The sequence below is a fragment of the Staurois parvus genome, unplaced genomic scaffold (assembly GCF_062004578.1).
Source record: "Staurois parvus isolate SC_StPar_1 unplaced genomic scaffold, SC_StPar_1.0 ptg000223l, whole genome shotgun sequence".
NCBI classification, from domain to species: domain Eukaryota; kingdom Metazoa; phylum Chordata; class Amphibia; order Anura; family Ranidae; genus Staurois; species Staurois parvus.
This window is the reverse complement of record NW_028318019.1, coordinates 527,621-543,599: the sequence shown is the minus strand read 5'-3', so window position 1 is coordinate 543,599 and position 15,979 is coordinate 527,621. Positions and strand designations below refer to the sequence as shown.

The following is a 15,979-nucleotide window of genomic DNA, read 5'->3' as shown; positions in this document are numbered from 1 at the left end:
GTGAATGTATGCTTGCAGCTTTACTGTGTATATGACATTGGTGAATGTATGCTTGCAGCTATACTGTGTATATGACATTGGTGAATGTATGCTTGCAGCTATACTGTGTATATGACATTGGTGAATGTATGCTTGCAGCTATACTGTGTATATGACATTGGTGAATGTATGCTTGCAGCTCTACTGTGTGTATATGACATTGGTGAATGTATGCTTGCAGCTATACTGTGTATATGACATTGGTGAATGTATGCTTGCAGCTATACTGTGTATATGACATTGGTGAATGTATTCTTGCAGCTATACTGTGTATATGACATTGGTGAATGTATGCTTACAGCTATACTGTGTATATGACATTGGTGAATGTATGCTTGCAGCTTTACTGTGTATATGACATTGGTGAATGTATGCTTGCAGCTATAATGTGTATATGACATTGGTGAATATATATTTGCCAGTAAAGGCCCAAAGTCAACATAAATATGGGGCCCAATTTTTTACAGTTAAGAGGATTGTAGAAGAAGAATAGCTAGCTGCACATTGAACACGACCTATTCATTGGTACATAACTTGGTCTTGTGGTGCAATAGGGGGCTTTTGGTTTGTTAGTTTGGACATACTTGCACATATGCGCTCTAACAAGGAAGATTTGGGCATATTATATAGCTAACAACAATAAGTGTTAGGGGTGAGAGTACATTTCAGATACTTATATAGCGCTGTCAATTTACGCAGCGCTTTACATATAGATGTGGTAAATTCACATCAGTCCATAACCCTCAAGGGGCGTACTAAGAGCCCTAACTTACATTCATACATATACTAGGGCCAATTTTGACAGGATCCAATTAACCTACCAGCATGTCTTTAGAGTGTGGGAGGAAACCGGAGTACCCGGAGGAAACAGGCACAGGGAGAACATGCAAACTCCAGGCAGGAGGTGCCATGGCTGGGATTCGAACCAACAACCCTAGTAATGCCAGGTGGAAGTGCTAACCATTTAGCCAATGTGCAACATACAACTCGAGCATGAAATAATCCCCCCAAAAAATACATAGTACAAATGTTTATTGATCAAATACACATTCCACATTTATTTGGATAGCAACAAAAAGCTACATTCAATATCTTGGTGTGGAAAAAAACAAAAAAGCACAGGATTGATTTTGCTAAAATAGAACGGTCCTGCTCATAAGAGCTTACAATCTAAAAGATTATACTTCTAATGAACTGTGCTTTCACAGGTTACAGCAGGAGACAAACAGTTAATATCACTTGGGCTTATTCACAAGACAAGCTGCAGATCGAAATATCAATATAAAAATACATATGTGCCAAAATAAAACACCTCCCACCTCCCCAAATCCCCCACAAATACATTTCTCACCATGTTTGTCTGAAAACTGCATTTCATTCTAAATAAAGAAAACTTGGAAGAGCAGAGCAATGGACATGTGTTAGTATTACAATGCAAAGATAATAAACACACAATCATTGTACAATAACACACAAACACACCTTAGAAGGAAGAACATGCAAAACATTTACAGCCCACATCAACACACAGCGTGAGTGTGACCTGGGGCAATTCACTGCAATATCTCTTCCCCCCCCAAACACAGCGTGAGTGTGGCCTGGGGCAATTCACCACAATATCTCTTCCCCCCCCAAACACAGCGTGAGTGTGGCCTGGGACAATTCACCACAATATCTCTCCCCCCCCAAACACAGCGTGGGTGTGGCCTGGGGCAATTCACCACAATATCTCTTGCCCCCCCAAACACAGCGTGGGTGTGGCCTGGGGCAATTCACCACAATATCTCTCCCCCCCCAAACACAGCGTGAGTGTGGCCTGGGGCAATTCACCACAATATCTCTTCCTCCCCAAACCACCACAGACAAGGACATGCAGAAATAATGTGCCTGTACAAGGCAAAAATCAGCCACTACTGCATCTCTTAATATTAGGTAGGCCACACCCACCACTGCCATTCATTTGGTCAGAGAAAGTGTTTGCACCTGATGAATCCTCTTCCCACCTGCGTTAACCCTTGGTATACAGGCCCCACAAATCAGAGTCAGAAAGAAAGCCACAGTGACGTGTACCTGTGCAGCATACAACAGAACATTGAACAGAAATGTGAAAGGGAACCCTATTGGTAATATTTCTTGGCCCTATGGGCACAATTCACTGCAGATTATCGCATGAGTTAAGGCAGTCACATGACCACATCTCGCATGCAATACTGAAAATGTCAATTCACTTTTGCTAGTATGCGGCATTTCCCATAAATCAGAAAAACACTCAGGAAATCAAACATAAAAAGGCCTTACACTGCGGTCACATCAAAGCCGATTTAGAAATTGTGCGACGTACAGTGAAGATGCTGATTTCCTTACGATTTGCAAGACATCTGACACAGATATCTATGCAAATCGTCACAAAAGTAGTACATGTACTACTATAAAAATCAGTGTAGGAAACGCACCCATGTGACCGCTCTAATAGCAGACAATAGGGTGCGACTTGGCATACGATTTGCATGCCATGCAAATCGCATGCCAAGTCACATCCAGGGTTCACGATTTCAGGTGCGATTTGGGAATTGAAATTGTACCTAATATCCAATCTAATGAATGTGGATGTGAGTGTCTTAACGTAAGCGATTTGCTGCAGCACAATTTCAAAAGTAGTTCTCGTCTAACTTTTTCAGCATTTTGTAGCGATTTCACATATAGACTACAATAGAAATTGCAATGCAAAAAACAATTGAAAACTCATTGGTAAATCTACAGAAAACACGGTGAAATTGCCAACAAAAAGCACAATTTTAAATCACATCTAGTGTGAACGAAGCAGGCAATTCAACAAAGGAAATAAGTCTTTGAAGGCATGTGGTATCTGCATGCTCAGATAAGGGTCTGTTATGGATTTGGGGGGGACTCCATGCCATTATTATTATTTTTTTTTTTAATCCATTTCTTTCGCTCACTCTTCTCATGTTTGACAAACTTGCCCAAAAGAAGTTGGAGTGCAAACCAGCATTATCCAATCAATCATTAGTCCCGGCCCTTATCTCATCCCATCGTTTGACATTCACATAAGGTGCTACTTTAAAGGTGTTTGAACAGACAAGGCCTCATTCTAATTCACATTCTAGGGATCATTTAAACAGAAAGCAAAGATGCGGCCACCAGTACATGTATGTTAGGGTAGTCACACAGAGATCATGCAAATTCATTGCCGTGGTTGGGATTCAAACCAACAACCCTAGTGTTGTGAGACAGCAGTGCTAACCACTAATCCATGGAGCTGTTGAACACTAATCCAGCCTGTATTTCTGTGGTGTGAATCAATCCTAAGTCCCTGGGCAAGGTCAGTGTAACTAGCAGATATCTCCAATGTGACACAAATGTTGTGCTATGTTGCCAATTCACATGTATGTTGGTTCTATGTATCCCAATACAAAGGATTGCAATACTAATACAGGCGTACCTCGGTGTACCAACGCCTCGGGGAACGTAATTTTTGGTTTATGAATGAAAATCCATTGAAAATAATGCCTCGGTTTACACAATTGTTAATAATTTTTTTCACAATACAAAGTCTATGTCGGCGCTGATTTTCAAATGCAAATGCCGCCTTTTTTTTCTTCACTATAGTTCACAAGCTTAGAAGTCACTTTCCCCGAAGTTACAGAAAACTTTGTATCTTTTAATAAACTCAAAGTAAACATTGTTTCCTTTAGGGATATAAATTCCAAGAAAACTTTCTCTTTTAGCTGGGGGAAGTGACAGGTGAATTTCTGAGCTATAGTTAAGAAAAAAAAGGGAGAATTACATTTAAAAACCAGCACCATAATAAATAAAAAATGGCATGGGGTCCCCCCTCCCATCCACACCAAACCCTCCGGGGGTCCCCCCTCCCATCCACACCAAACCCTCCGGGGGTCCCCCCTCCCATCCACACCAAGCCCTTCAGGTCTGGTATGGATATTAAGGGGTAAATCCACACCGAAATTAAATAAAAAACAGCTTGGGGATCCCCCCAAAATCCATACCTGACCCTTATCCGAGCATGCAGCCCGGCAGGTCAGGAAAGGGGGGGGACGAGCGAGCGCCCCCCCCCCTCCTGAACCATACCAGGCCACATGCCCTCAACATGGGGGCTCCCCCCCAAAGCACCTTGTCCCCATGTTAATGGGGACAAGGGCCTTCTGTTAGTGGGTTAATTGGTCGGCCATTTTTCGGGATTTTGGCATATTTTGTTTATCAGTAAAGTTGGAAATTTTGTTTTCCAAATTTACTGATAAAAAAAAATGTGCCAAAATCCAGAAAAACGGCCGACCAATTAACCCACTAACGGCCTGAAAATCGTTTGGGTTTTTTTTCGGCAGAAAAATCGGCCGATTTTAGATCCATCTATGGCCTGCTTTAGATGGGTCTAAAATCGGCCGGAAAAAAAATTGGCTGATTTTCGGGTTAGTGGGTTAATTGGTCAGCCATTTTTTGGGATTTTGCAACTTTTTTTAATCAGTAAATTTGGATAAAAATTGGCCGATTTTTGCAGATCGGACGATTTTAGCGGCAATGATCAGCAAATTAGCTCATCTTTTTACAGATAAAAAATCTGTGCATGAGCCATGACCTGCAAGAAAAAGAAGAAAAAGAAGAAAATGAAAAAGAAGAATAAAAAAAAGAAGAAAAAAAAATGCAGGCCATAGATGGGGCGAAAACTGACCGTTTAAAAAATAAAAAACAAAAAATCGGTTGTTCAATGGGCCGACGTTACCACCAACGGTAAACAAAATTGTCTGATTTTCGCCCCGTCTACGGCCGGCAAATATAATAGCAAAGTAATTCCTTCTGTCCCTGCAGAGAGCTGCGCTATTATATTTGACATTAAAAAGTATAAAGGTTGCAACATTGTATCTATATGTATCAGAATAAAAACATCTATATCCGGAATGGATACAAATAGATACAATGTTGCAGTCTCTATACTTTTTAATGTCAAATATAATAGCGGAGCTCTCTGCAGGGACAGAAGGAATGTTTCAGCTGTCATCGGGGTTTCCCACTGACAGCTGAATTTTAAATTATTTCCGTGAATTAAATAAATAATCAAAAAAACAGCGTGGGGTCCCCCCTCTCATCCATACCAAGCCCTTCGGGGGTCCCCCCTCCCATCCATACCAAGCCCTTCGGGGGTCCCCCCTCCCATTCCTATCAAGCCCTTCAGGTCTGGTATGGATGTTAAGGAGTAACTCCACGTCGAAAATTAAAAAAAAAACAGCGTGGAGTACCCCCCAATATCCATGCCAGACCCTTATCCGAGCATGCAGCCCGGCAGGTCAGGAAAGGGGGGGACGAGCAAGCGCCCCCCCCTCCTGAACCATACCAGGCCACATGCCCTCAACATGGGGGGGTGCTTTGGGGCAGAGGGGGCTCCCCCCCAAAGCACCTTGTCCCCATGTCGATGAGGACAAGGGCCTCTTCCCCACAACCCTGGCCGGTGGTTGTGGGGGTCTGCGGGCGGGGGGCTTATCAGAATCTGGAAGCCCCCTTTAACAAGGGGGCCCCCAGATTCCAGCCCCCCCTACGTGAATGAGTCTGCGGTACATCATCCCACGACTCATTCACAAAAAAACTAAGTGTGGTGTAAAAAAAACACAGTACAGGGTCTTTGACAAGTCCTTTATTAAAACAATGTCCCCCGAAGTAGATCCAACGTCAATCACGGCAGTGGGGACCCGAAAAAACAGAAAAAAAAAAAATCTGGTCCCGTCGGAGGCGTCCAGCCTTCTGAAAAAAAGGCTAGCTGACAGTTCTTAAATAGGTTTTGGGCGGGGCCAGCCATGGACATCATCCGAGAAACCCCGCCCAATGTAACATCATTGATGTCACATGGGGCGGGGTTTCTCGGATGATTCTCTACTTTTATGTATACCTTTGTTTGTATCTTGTGTTCTGTGTCTTTAAGACTTTTCTATCTGTAGTAAAATATATTTTTTAAACAGTTGGTTGCATAAAAGTTAGTTTTATTGTTTCTTACTTTTTTTAGTTATTTTGGCTCTTCCCTGATATCTTTGTAAGTTAGATACAATGCAGGAATGGGTATTAGGGGACATTTCTCGGGGCTGCAGTTCCTCTGAACTCCACAAGATGGTGATCTCATTTCTACTACCCAGACAGGACTTCTCTATGGAATACAGACAGGAAGTGATGTCAGGAACAGACAGGAAGTGATGTCAGGAACATACAGGAAGTCATTTGGACTAAAGGCAGGCTGTGCCATGTAGTGTGAATGAGATCGGAGATGTTGGTGGACGTGGCAACAGAGGAGGTAATAAGATGTTATGTTCTATTTATACCCAGTAACCCCCCGTCATGTCCGTCCTCTTCCTCCATAGTCACGTCCGTCCTCTTTCTCCATAGTCATGTCCGTCCTCTTCCTCCATAGTCACGTCTGTCCTCTTCCTCCATAGTCATGTCCGTCCTCTTCCTCCACAGTCACTGTGACGTCTTATCTTCAGCAGATAATGATACACACATGTTGATGATATACATCAATATTTAGAAGGACACAAGGATCTCTACAAGGACGTCATGATGGACAATCAGCCGCCCCTCACATCACCGGGTAAGAGGAGACTTTATTGTAAAGGAGAGAGCAGTACGGAGGATCCACCTAGATCCCCCATCATCTGATAAACACATAGAAACAATGGATTCAGTCAGTGTGTGTGTTTCCTACAGATGGATCCAGTCATGGGAACCCACCAGAGAGATGTCCCCGTCCTCTGTATTCCCGGGATTCCACACAGGAAGGTCACACCATCCCTCACCATCATCAGGTAGATGATGACAATTATTGGTAGTTGTGATTTATACACAGCATGTTTGTTACAATGAATGTTTTATTATATCTTTCAGAGTGGAATCCTCGGGGATGATAATATTGATGTTAAAGAAGAGTATAAAGAGGAGGATGAGGAGTATGGAGTGATGGAGGAGTTTTCAGAAGGACACAAGGATATGATGGAGCCACCTAATACCAGGAACCCACCAGAGAGATGTCCCCGTCCTCTGTATTCCCGGGATTCCACACAGGAAGGTCACACCATCCCTCCCCATTGCAAGGTTGGTGGGATGGAGAATCTAGAACATGGACTTGTAGAGACAATGTGTGGATGTTTATGTGACCTTACATTTTACAGATGATATTCTCTCTCATTTCCTTGATTTAGAGTGGAGATCCAATCGATATAGAATTTGAGGTGAAAGCAGAAGAAGAAGAGGCGTATGTGAGGGATGATCAGCAGTCTATGGAGGAGGATGGAATAACGGGGACATTTATAGAGGAGGACACTCCTACAGAGATCAGCACAGGTGGGTCATGAACACTAAATCCATTCCTCCACCCATACTGCTCACTGATTGGTCCAGAGTAGGGCGGGGACTGGGTGATATCAGCCTGTAATCCCCTGGTCACTTTCCTGAGCTGTGTTCCCCGTCCTGTATTCCTGGATTTCTCTCGGATAATCTTCCTTCTCTGTGCTGCAGACACAATTTATGTATCTAGACTGGATTTATGGAGGTTCTGGGGATCAGCTGGCAGCAAAATGTTCATTTCACCATAAGTGATACTAGACCTAGGCACCTGGGGTGTGTGTCTTGGGTGTCCTTCCCCATGCCCAGATCTAGTTATATCTCTGACAGTACATTTCTCCCAGGGTTCCTTGCTCTGTGGTCTGCTGGCTGTGCCGGGTGGAGGGATATGTCTGTAGTGTCTCAGCCCCAAGTCACTGAGTGCAGTCTCAGGAGATGGGAGGCAGCGGTGTGGGATCTCTGCAACTTGTCTACAGTAAACATTTAAAGTGGTTGTAAACCCTCCATATACCCAGAGAAGTGACTGGCCTCAGGTGATACACAGAGATAAAACAAATCCTCCTACATATGTTGCACCTTTTTATCTGCAGTACTCTCTTCTCTACAACTGTTCAAAGCCCAGAATGTGTACAGCTTGTATGAGAAGTCAGAAAAAAAGAGACAGAGAGCTAAAGTCACATTCTGTAGAGCTCAGTGATGTGAGCTCTGAAAGATGATTGGAGGGAAGGTACACTTTCACACAGGAACAGAGCTGAGGCTGTCAATCACAGGCTGTGTGCTGGAGCTTCTTCCCTTTCACATTTCTTCTCTTGGTGTCAGGAAGATTTGTCAGAAGTGATTCATGCTGATCGCAGAGGAAGGAGACAGCAGAAAGAAATGACTCTTAGTGCTCTGGAGTGAGACAAGTACACACTGTAGAGGGATATGCCTTGTTCATATTCCATGTCTGAGGGTTACAACCACTGTAAGTGATCTCTGATTACTAAACACCAATTTGATGTGATCCTTACACTATTTATTAGTATCGCCCCCCTTGTCCTGAATAGAGGTACTATGTGGGTTTAGTTTGTGGCTGGGCTGTACTTGGCTCAGGCTGATTGTATAGTTCTTCACTTGGTTTCTCCCTAAGTTTAGGTTGTCTTGTGATGTCTCACTGTGGCCAGTAGATGTCACTGCTATCACTGGACATAGGATGAGGTGGCGGCTGCATTCTTTTTCTTTGGCTTTTTCCGTTTTCACCTGGTGATCTGGCCAGTAACACACCTTCTGTATTAGAGCGCCCCCACTGTGGAGACAGCAGCATGGTCAGTCTGGGGGGAGGGGAGTGTTAGATGTACTAGCAGATATAAAAACAGTAACTAATTGAAGCCAAACTCCAGCTCACACTTCATACTCAGTTACATCAAACAGTTTTTTTTCTTTTGGGATAAAAGTTTTACATGAATAAATAAAAGCTGATCATTGTAAGCCCCCTGTCAGTGGTAAATGGTCTGCCTCATCCCTGGAACTGATACATTCTGCTGCAGAGTTTTTATAAAACAGATTTACTGGCTAGATCACCAGATGAATATAGAAGAAAACTAATACTGTATAGTCCTAACGTTTGTATCTTTTATGATAAGTTGTACATTACATACAGTGAAGGAAATGCGTATTTGCTCCTCGGCTGATGGTCAATGTTCGCCCCTCACACAGAAATGATCGGTCTAACAATGGAATGTTCGCCCCTCACACAGAAATGATCGGTCTAACAATGGAATGTTCGGTGTAACACTGAGAGACAGAATACAACAACAAATTCAGCAGAAATGCGTCTAACAAATGATGACGGATCTGCATGTTCATGAGGGAAAGAAGGATTTGATCCCCTATCATTCAGCAGGATTTCTGGCTCCCAGGTGTCTTTCATACAGGTAACAAGCTGAGATTAGAAGCAGTCTTTTAAAGGGAGTGCTGCTAATCTCATTGTGTTACCTGTATAAAAGACACCTGTCCACAGGAGCAATCAAACCATCAGATTCCAAACTCTCCACCATGGCAAAGACCAAAGAGCTGTCCAAGGATGTCAGGGACAAGATGGTAGACCTACACAAGGCTGGACTGGGCTACCAAACTATGGCCAAGCAGCTTGGTGAGAAGGTGACAACAGTTGGTGCAATCATTCACAAATGGAAGAAACACAAAACAAGTGTCAGTCTCCCTAGGTCTGGTGCACCATGCAAGATCTCACCTCGTGGAGTGTCAATGATCATGAGAACAGTGAGGAATCATCCCAGAACTACACGTGAGGATCTTGTCAATGATCTCCAGGCAGCTGGGACCACAGTCACCAAGAAAACAATTGGTAACACACTACGCCGACAAGGACTGAAATCCTGCAGTGCCCCCGCACGGTCCCTCTGCTCAAGAAAGCCCATGTCCAGGCCCGTCTGAAGTCTGCCACTGAACATCTGAATGATGCAGAGGAGGACTGGTGGGAAGTGTTGTGGTCAGAGGAGACCAAAATCCAGCTCTTTGGCATCAACTCAACTCGCCGTGTTTGGAGGAGGAGGAGGAATGCTGCCTATGACCCCAAGAACACCATCCCAACTGTGAAACATGGTGGTGGAAACATTCTGCTTTGGGGGTGTCAGGGATCACTGTCGCGATGGGCTCGGCACAGGTGCAGTGCACCGCCCTGTGTCGGAATGCGGGCACTGAGACCTGGCCGACCGCGGCGAGTGAGTTTGCGCATGCGCAGTAGGGACCGCGGGCGCGCACGTGGCACCAATGACAGCGCAGGGCGGGATATTTAAATGGCCCTGAGCTGTCATTCAGTGCCTTCTGGTCTTACCTGCATTCTGTATCCTGCGAACCTGTACCTAGTAAGTTGTTGACCCGGATTGTTCTTGACCTGCTGTTGCTGACCTGGCGTGTGACCCTACGATTCTCTGCCCACTGTCTTGCACAGTACTGTCCTCTCTGTTACCGACTCAGCCTGTCTGACTTCGCACTTGCTCAGCCATCCATCCATCCCATCGGGGTCACCCGACCTCCTCATATCAGGCTCTCCCCTGTTGGAGCCCCTGGCGAACACCCCTACCACTGACGGGTGTGCTCAGTAGTCTTGACCTGGTCTCGGGGTACTCCAAGTCCATCCCCACCATCAGGGGCCCTGGTGAACAAGTACCCTGGGGCTTAGATTCCGCGCTCTGGGGATACCTGACCAGTGGAGTGCTAGTGGTGCCGCTAGGCGGTCCGTTACAGGGGGTGTCTTTCTGCTAAGGGGACAGGACAACTGCACCGCATCAAAGGGACGATGGACGGGGCAATGTACCATCATATCTTGGGTGAGAACCTTCTTCCCTCAGCCAAGGCATTGAAAATGGGTGGTGGATGGGTGTTCCAGCATGACAATGACCCAAAACACACGGCCAAGGCAACAAAGGAGCGGCTCAAGAAGAAGCACATTAAGGTCCTGGAGTGGCCTAGCCCGTCTCCACACCTTCATCTGATTGAAAATCTGTGGAGGGAGCTGAAAGTTCGAGTTGCCAAACGTCAGCCACCAAACCTTAATGACTTGGAGAGGATCTGCCAAGAGGAGTGGGCCAAAATCCCTCCTGAGATGTGTGCAAACCTGGGGGCCAACTCCAGGAAACGTCTGACCTCTGTGATTGCCAACAAGGGATTGGCCACCAAGTACTAAGTCATGTTTTGTGAAGGGGATCAAATCCTTCTTTCCCTCATGAACATGCAGATCAGTCATCATTTGTTAGATGCATTTCTGCTGAATTTGTTGTTGTATTCTGTCTCTCAGTGTTACACCGAACATTCCATTGTTAGACCGATCATTTCTGTGTGAGGGGCGAACATTCCATTGTTAGACCGATCGTTTCTGTGTGAGGGGCGAACATTCCATTGTTAGACCGATCGTTTCTGTGTAAGGGGCGAACATTCCATTGTTAGACCGATCGTTTCTGTGTGAGGGGCGAACATTCCATTGTTAGACCGATCGTTTCTGTGTGAGGGGCGAACATTCCATTGTTAGACCGATCATTTCTGTGTGAGGGGCGAACATTCCATTGTTAGACCGATCATTTCTGTGTGAGGGGCGAACATTCCATTGTTAGACCGATCATTTCTGTGTGAGGGGCGAACATTCAACATCAGCGGGGGAGCAAATACGCATTTCCTTCACTTTACGCCTTAATTATTTTCCACCCATTTCCTCCCAGCTGGACATTTTATATCGGATGATGTGATTGGAGCTCAGACTTTTACATGGTGATAATAATGTGATAACATCCTCCAACTTTGGACCCTTAAACAGAAAGTGATAATGAGGGAGGAGTCAATACCCCAATGATGGTGGTCTTCAGGATCAGTCCAGTCTTCATCTTGGTTGTTCTCCCCCCATCCTCACTCTCTGACCTCTGGTGGGGCTCAGCCCCGCTGTTCTTCATGACTAAATCATGGACTAAATAAGGAAGTGCAGTACTTCTTGTGTTGGGAAGATGGCGATGAGTGATAGAGGGGGTGGGGACCCTCGTCCTATAATCCCCTCATCACTGTCCCTCCTATAAAAGACAGTTGTGGTTGTTTCCTCACTCTCTGACTAAGGTCCATGAATAAAGAAATGACCTGGTAGGAGATCAGAGGAGCCATTTCCTAGTTCCCTTGAGGGTGGAATTGTAAGCTCCTCAGAGACCAAGCTGCCTGATGTGGGCGGAGTCCTGGTTTGGGGGAACCAATCAGCTCCTGTCTAGTAATCCTCTTTGTCTTTGTATTTTAGTCCATGGCCGGGAGATGAGGAAAACCTCCGAGGATTGTCTCACTTTGTCTCCAAACTGGAAAGTAGAAGATGAGGACATCACACAGTATAGTCCAGGAGAAAACCCGGCTCCCTCCAATGTCCATCCGGCACCACCCAGTGTAGATGGACCATCGGATTCCTCGTATCCTGAGGAACCTCAGACTGTGTGGGACCGGGCCGGCCTTCCAACAGGGAAGAGCTTCTCCTGTACTGAGTGCGGGAAGGGTTTCTGTTCTAAATTCGGTCATAATCTGCATAAAATATGTCACACAGGGGAGAAACCATATTCCTGTCCTGAGTGTGGGAAATTTTTTTCAAAGAAGTCACATCTTTGCAGACATCAGAAATCTCACACAGGGGAGAAGCCATATTCCTGTCCTGAGTGCGGGAAGGGTTTCCATCATAAATCCCATCTTAATGTGCATGAAAGATCTCACACGGGGGAGAAGCCGTATTCCTGTCCTGAGTGCGGGAAATGTTTTTCAGTGAAGTCCAATCTTTACACACATCAAAGATCTCACATGGGGGAGAAGCCGTATTCCTGTCCTGAGTGCGGGAAATTTTTTTCAGCGAAGTCCAGTCTTTACAGACATCAGAGGTCTCACACAGGGGAGAAGTTATTTTTCTGTCCTGAGTGTGGGAAATGTTTTTCAGAGAAGTCCAAACTTCATAGTCATCAGAGATCTCACACGGGAGAGAAGCCGTATTCCTGTCCTGAGTGTGGGAAATGCTTTTCACTGAAGTCCCATCTTTACAGACATCAGAGATCTCACACGGGGGAGAAGCCGTATTCCTGTCCTGAGTGCGGGAAATGTTTTTCATTGAAGTCCCTTCTTCACACACATCAGAGATCTCATACAGGTGAGAAGCCATATTCCTGTCCTGAGTGCAGGAAATGTTTTTCACAGATGTCCAGTCTTCACAGACATCAGAGATCTCACACGGGTGAGAAGCCATATTACTGTGTTGAGTGTGGAAAATGTTTTGCGCGGAAATCCATTCTTCATAAACATCAGAAATCTCACAAGGGGGAGAAGCCGCATTCATGTCCTGAGTGCGGGAAATGTTTTTCACAGATGTCCACTCTTTACAGACATCAGAGATCTCACACGGGGGAGAAGCCACATTCCTGTCCTGAGTGTGGGAAATGTTTTGCAGTGAAGTCCAATCTTTACAGACATCAGAAATCTCACACAGGGGAGAAGCCACATTCCTGTCCTGAGTGTGGGAAATGTTTTTCAGTGAAGTCCAATCTTCACACACATCAGAGATCTCACACGGGGGAGAAGCCACTTTCCTGTCCTGAGTGAGGGAAATTTTCCTCACTGAAGTCCTGCCTTCCTGTATATCAGGGGTCCCACACAACCCTGGAGGTGTATTAGTGCCTTGAGTGCGGGAAATGTCTTCTAGATGAATGTTGCTGGACATCCCAGCTCTCATGTGGGGAAGAAGCACACCCTGATATACACCTCAGATATACTCCATGGCTGATCTTCATCATGGAAGGAACAGTCCATAAGGAGATCAGAGGTCCCCAAAGACATGGATGAAGTGTGGGACCGGGTCGGCCATTGATGGCAGGAGAAGAAGTTTTCAATGTATTTTCCATGAATGGAAGACATTCCAGCAGCTCAGATGTGATCCTAATAACATTGGTTCCCCCATTCACACAGGAGGAATGGACATGAACTCTCACTGAGGGAATTGCTATACAAACATTCTATGAATAGACCCCCAAATGTCAGGAGACGTTTCTATAAAGAGGGGAAGTATGGAGCAGAGAAATGAATAGACCTCCCAGCAATGTTATTACCAGGCTGCAGCTAGGGGGAGCTCTAATGTCACCCCAGCAGAGGAATCCCATCTAGCCCACATTAACCCTCTCACTGCCAGAGCTGTTTCTGCATGATTTTGCACACATGGGAAAATGCAGATTTTGGTCCTGAAGATGAGATAAACCCCCAAACATCTATTCTGTGACATCAGAGGCCCTGGAGAATAAAATGGTGGTGATTGTTAAGGTGTTCCCCGTACACAGATTCCCCTTCATATCCGCCTTTATTTCCTCCTTTCCCCCATTTTCTATGTTGGGATCTTTTCTACAATACTTTGTTATAATAATGGAACACGTTGTGTATTGTATTGTACACCAATAATAATGACTCCGCCCCCACATTCCAGACAAGGGATCTTCCTGACCAATCGGCTTCCTTCCTTTACTATTTCCTGATCTTTATGCTTCAATCTTGTTAAATGTAAAATTATAATAAAACATTTATTGAACAAAAACTATTGTGTGTGTCGGTGCAATGAGGGCAAACTTCAATATAGAACATTGCTCCTCGGTGACACCTCACACCCTTCAATAACGGCGCAGAGTGCGGGGGTCAGCAGTATATCATATACAGCCCACCATACAGAGTGCAGAGGGGGCTGTAGTGTGCCCCCCCTCCTGATCCATACCAGACCACATGTCCACAACATGGGGGTCATCTTACCAGGGGGGATTCCCCCAGGTATAGCACCTTGTCTGGTGGCTGTGGGGATCTGTGGGTGGGGGTCATATTGGATTCTGGAAACCCCCTTTAATAACAGGGGGCCCCCATATACCGTCCCCCCATGTGAATGAGTATGGGGTATATAGTACCCGACAATAGCACCAGCCCAATGACCGTTCCCTAAACTGTCATCATCTACATAAGTGAAGGGACAGGGATGGTGGGACCTTATTACCCAAATGTGACCAGTGACCATATTTGGTCAGTGATGTCACTGCTTTCCCCGCCCCCTTCCTTACATGGCAGGGATTCCCAATGACATCACTGATTCCTGGGGGTGTGGCCGCTGTACCCATCCATGTCTTCCTCAGGCACCAGTGACAGCGGGAAACTGTTATATATAGAAGTGGTAGAAATGTCTCTTCTATATGTGATGATCGGCTCCTGCAAAACACGGGACCGGAACAGGCAAAGTTTGGTTTGTACTGTCGTCTCATCCCTACTCTCCGACAACTAAACCCAGAGATCATCCCAAGTGGTCATTGTATTTGTCCCTTACATTGGTGACCAATGGGAGAAGGACCCCTTATATCAGTGGCCAGTGTAGTGGTCCCTTACATTGGTGACCAATGGGAGAAGGACCCCTTATATCAGTGGTCAGTGTAGTGGTCCCTTACATTGGAGACCAATGGGAGAAGGACCCCTTATATCAGTGGTCAATGTAGTGTTCCCTTACATTGGTGACCAATGGGAGAAGGACCCCCTTATATCAGTGGTCAGTGTAGTGGTCCCTTACATTGGTGACCAATGGGAGAAGGACCCCTTATATCAGTGGTCAGTGTAGTGGTCCCTTACATTGGTGACCAATGGGAGAAGGACCCCTTATATCAGTGGTCAATGTAGTGGTCCCTTACATTGGTGACCAATGGGAGAAGGACCCCTTATATCAGTGGTCAATGTAGTGGTCCCTTACATTGGTGACCAATGGGAGAAGGACCCTCTTATATCAGTGGTCAGTGTAGTGGTCCCTTACATTGGTGACCAATGGGAGAAGGACCCCTTATATCAGTGGTCAGTGTAGTGGTCCCTTACATTGGTGACCAATGGGAGAAGGACCCCTTATATCAGTGGTCAGTGTAGTGGTCCCTTACATTTGTGGCCAATGGGAGGAGGACCCCATTATATCAGTGGTCCGTGTAGCTGTCCCTTACATTGGTGACCAATGGGAGAAGGACCCCCTTATATCAGTGGTCAGTGTAACGGTCCCTTACATTGGTGACCAATGGAAGAAGGA

The 15,979-nt window shown here is 45.5% G+C and overlaps 1 protein-coding gene across 1 annotated transcript; it reads left to right on the top strand.

The window, feature by feature from the left end:
* The first annotated feature begins 6,322 nt into the window (after positions 1–6,322).
* Positions 6,323–14,476, top strand: LOC149460641 (uncharacterized). Its single transcript, XM_089679406.1, has 3 exons — positions 6,323–6,349; positions 7,254–7,395; positions 12,167–14,476. Exons 1-3 carry the CDS (start codon positions 6,323–6,325, stop codon positions 13,495–13,497), a joined length of 1,500 nt encoding a protein of 499 aa, XP_089535532.1. The 3' UTR covers positions 13,498–14,476.
* The last annotated feature ends 1,503 nt before the right edge of the window (positions 14,477–15,979 follow it).

Excerpts from the sequence above, each read along its gene's own strand:
- LOC149460641 (XM_089679406.1), top strand. The coding sequence starts at position 6,323 with ATGTTGGTGGACGTGGCAACAGAGGAG. Across the intron at positions 6,350-7,253 it reads TGGACGTGGCAACAGAGGAG|AGTGGAGATCCAATCGATAT; the intron begins GTAATAAGATGT and ends TCCTTGATTTAG. Across the intron at positions 7,396-12,166 it reads TCCTACAGAGATCAGCACAG|TCCATGGCCGGGAGATGAGG; the intron begins GTGGGTCATGAA and ends TTTGTATTTTAG.